Consider the following 3,701-nt stretch of genomic DNA (forward strand, 5'->3'; position numbering starts at 1 on the left):
TGAGAGACATGCTTGAAACTGGTCACAAACAAATGCGCTGGCATGGTCTAGATAGTCCACCTAACCAAAACAACATCTGGGCAAGACAGACAGACCCTCACTGAGGGACAGGTAGACATAACAATGTCTCAAAACACAACGTAAACAATGAGTTGGACTTTTTGTTTGTAAAGTAGTTTGTTCTCCTGACCATTTATATCTGATGTTCTCAGACTCAAACATAAACTATCCACCACTGTTGACAAATTCATCTCCCTGCGCAGGCAAGAGCTAGGAGACGACTGGAGGTTTGCGCAGGGGTCACACCTGCTCGCCTCTTCAGCAGAAAGTACCTGTCCTCCGTGCTATCTGACACTGACATTTACAGATACAGCTCTAACACTGTGTCTTTGATCTCCGTTCTGCTTCGTTTAACAGCCTTCTGCACTATCCCAGATGTCAGACAACGGGAACCATCAATTGCAGTTCCGCATGCAGTGATTTCTGCAGTGCATCCTCTCCCTCCCTCTCTCACTCTCTCTCTCTCTCTCTCTCTCTCTCCCATGCTATGCCCAAGGGTTTCGAAGGTAAACACGGCTGGGTTTCAGCTCATCGTTAAACCAAAACTACTAGTTAACGTGTTCTTCCAAACATGAGAGTCAGAGAGAAACTTTCTTCAAAGTTTTGACAATAGGGCAGATTCGACCATGTTAGTGAACGCAGACAGGCTGGGAGGTTTTGACAATAGGGCAGATTGGACCATGTTAGTGAGGGCAGATTGGACCATGTTAGTGAGGGCAGACAGGCTGGGAGGACCATGTTAGTGAGGGCAGATTGGACCATGTTAGTGAGGGCAGATTGGACCATGTTAGTGAGGGCAGATTGGACCATGTTAGTGAGGGCAGATTGGACCATGTTAGTGAGGGCAGATGAGGGCAGATTGGACCATGTTAGTGAGGGCAGATTGGACCATGTTAGTGAGGGCAGATTGGACCATGTTAGTGAGTGCAGACAGGCTGGGAGGACCATGTTAGTGAGGGCAGATGAGGGCAGATTGGACCATGTTAGTGAGGGCAGATTGGCTGGGAGGACCCAGGCTTACCTGTCCATGTTTCTGCTGTCGCAAAGTTCAGCGGGTGGAGTAAGAAAGTAAACAACAACAGCGTAATCTTTGCCAAAGTCTTCATCATCCCCTCCGATATTGATCCAGAGAGACTGAAAGTGTCTGATTTCGTATCAGGGACTTGTTGAATGCGTACTTAAATTCGTGAAATGGGTTTATAGTCTTTCACCGCATCCTCTCGAATGTTTATCCTGATCCCGATTTTACCAAAAAAATAAAAGAAAGAAAATCACAACTGAAAATGTGCGGTCTGGTTGTGTACAGGTAGCCTTCAAGCGATGGTCTGACTCCAGACAGTGTTCTTTGCTTTTTTCGGGGTTTCTTGTTCTCCTTTTCAGTTTCGAAAATGTAAAAGTGCTACACATTCAAATTTCTTTAGGTTGGTGTGACTGACGAGGAAAGGTCCGTGTGGTAGTCGCCGTTCTGTTTCCAATTTAGAAGTTTTCTAATCGAATTCCAGAAAGAAAAAAAAACTTCTGGTTTAAAATCCGTACGCGCTGTTTTCAGCCATACAAAAACGGGTCCGTGGCTTGAAATTGGAACAAACGCAGAGAAAAGAGTCGGCTTTCATAGAGAGTTCCTCCTAAAGTTATTTCTAGAGTTCTGTGTGTATTTTTACACCAGTATTTCCTGCGGTCTCTGTTGCCGTCTCGTCCCTGTGTGTTGTATCCTCTCCAATCCTAAACCTTCTCTCCCATCAGTAGTCTACTTTAGCCCCACTCGTTCCCTCCCTCCCTCTCTCTCTCTCTAAGCGCTTTCAGATATAACCTCCGGAGTACTCTCTGTCTCTCGCTCTCTCTCCCCCTTCAAACAGGATTCAAATTCCTCAACTCAACTTCTTTCCATTCTCCTGTTCTCCTCCCCCCGTTCGCGCCCTCCCTCCGCGAGCCTGTCTTTTTTTCTAGCACAAGACGTGAAAAACCTTGAGGCAGTGCGCATTACTCCGAGACAATTCCCACTTAGGCTCTTTAATTATCAATGCATTACCTCCTAATGTGCAGCTATCCTCGTCTTTTCTCATGGTAGACTTTCCACCTCTCTCATTCTTAACCACATAACTTCAGCCCCAAAACATAGACTCTCTTCAACAAATATTTTTAGATTATGTTCATTTGGTATTATCATTCATGCATTTCTGAGAAGATTTTTCAATTGATCATAATTCTTAATTTAGGCCTATTTATATTTGAATGAGAAATTATTTTGTAGTCTTCATAAGAACCATATTGTGAAGTGTCACTGACTCATAACTTGTGGCTCACTGTGACTCACAGACTGCAGTGTTAAATGTTAGGAATATTTTTTCCTGTGAGTGAATTTAAAGCATGAATTTGATCCTTTTACATCCCACTTCAGGATGAGAGAGAAAGAGAGAGAGAGAGCATTCCAAAAAAGCTCTCTGGGAAGAGTCTGTATTTAACAAAATGTGGATTATGGCATTATGAAAGCTAATTTGACCTATAAACAATTTAGGCTTTGTTGCACTTTCCCAAAACTCTCCTGCAGCCTCTGAGGTCTATCTAAATCCTGCCAGGGCGCTAATTTAGTCGGACAAGCAAACATAAACATGGAAAGAGACCAAAGGACATACACAAATGGAGACATTTGACTGAAGAGTAGTTAAGCACACACTGTTTGTCTGGTGAGCTGGTCTTCCTGGACAGGCAGCAGCAATAGCAGCAGCGAACGTCTTTATGTGAGGAGTTTTGATTTACTGCCGCCCAAGAGAAGAGGATCTGTGCATGTTTGGACATGGAAGTGAGAGCAGGGAAAAAGACAGGATGCAAGCGGAAGGATGGATGGACACTGTCTGGGAAGGAGTTGGGAAAAAAGAATGAGAGATAACAGAGAGAGAGAGAGAGAGAGAGAGAGAGAGGGGTTCATGCACCCTTCATGAATAATTGATTTACACACAAGATTCCCTGCTTTCCCATGAAGCGAAGAGGGAACTCTAGAGGCTTCAGGTTGCTTGGGAAGAGTGTGTGTGAGAGAGAGAGAGTTTGGGTGCACAGGGTGCAGTGGACGCGCGCTGGCCCTTTAAGAGCCGGGGCTAGGGACAGCGCTGAGTTCCCAGGCTCTTTCATGGAGAATGAGCGAGTCTGAGAATGACCCCTTTGTATATCCTCTCTTTTCAATAGCACCAGAGGAATCAGCCTCACACTGCACAGATAGAGAGAGAGAGAGAGAGAGAGAGAGAGAGAGCGAGAGTGAATGAAGAAGAGACAGAGAAAAAGAGGGAGAGAGTAGAACAGAGAAAAGTTTGCAAGAGAGAGAGAGGGAGGGAGGGAGGGAGGGAGCCTTCGAGGGGGTCCACATAGAATAAAAAGGGAGGGAGTCTTAAAAAGAACACAGAGAGAGGGGGTGAAAAAACACCAAATCAAGAGAATGGATTGGCTCTGAGAAAGAAAAAACACCAAATCAAGAGAATGGATTGGCTCTGAGAAAGAAAAAACACCAAATCAAGAGAATGGATTGGCTCTGAGAAAGAAAAGGAGAAAGAGCTCTCTGTGCATAGACGGAGTGGGGGGGGGGGTGCAGGGGTGTCGTGGGGGGGGGGGAGTCAACTAATCAGAAGAGTGCCTGACCTCGATGTAGCCGT

General features: G+C 45.3%; 1 protein-coding gene across 1 annotated transcript in view; it reads right to left on the minus strand.

The window, feature by feature from the left end:
• Window positions 1-1,845, minus strand: part of axl (AXL receptor tyrosine kinase) — a 76,242-nt gene extending 74,397 nt beyond the window's left edge. The window contains exon 1 of the mRNA XM_076282973.1: window positions 1,082-1,845. Coding sequence (XP_076139088.1) covers window positions 1,082-1,169 — 88 coding nt within the window. The 5' untranslated portion in view covers window positions 1,170-1,845. The remainder of the gene's footprint in view (window positions 1-1,081) is intronic.
• Window positions 1,846-3,701: the final 1,856 nt, after the last annotated feature.

The sequence above is a fragment of the Alosa pseudoharengus genome, unplaced genomic scaffold (genome assembly GCF_046254945.1).
Source record: "Alosa pseudoharengus isolate Yale_2024_CS ecotype anadromous, Long Island Sound unplaced genomic scaffold, YU_APseudo_1.1 YU_APseudo_1.1_scf_13, whole genome shotgun sequence".
Classification (NCBI taxonomy): domain Eukaryota; kingdom Metazoa; phylum Chordata; class Actinopteri; order Clupeiformes; family Clupeidae; genus Alosa; species Alosa pseudoharengus.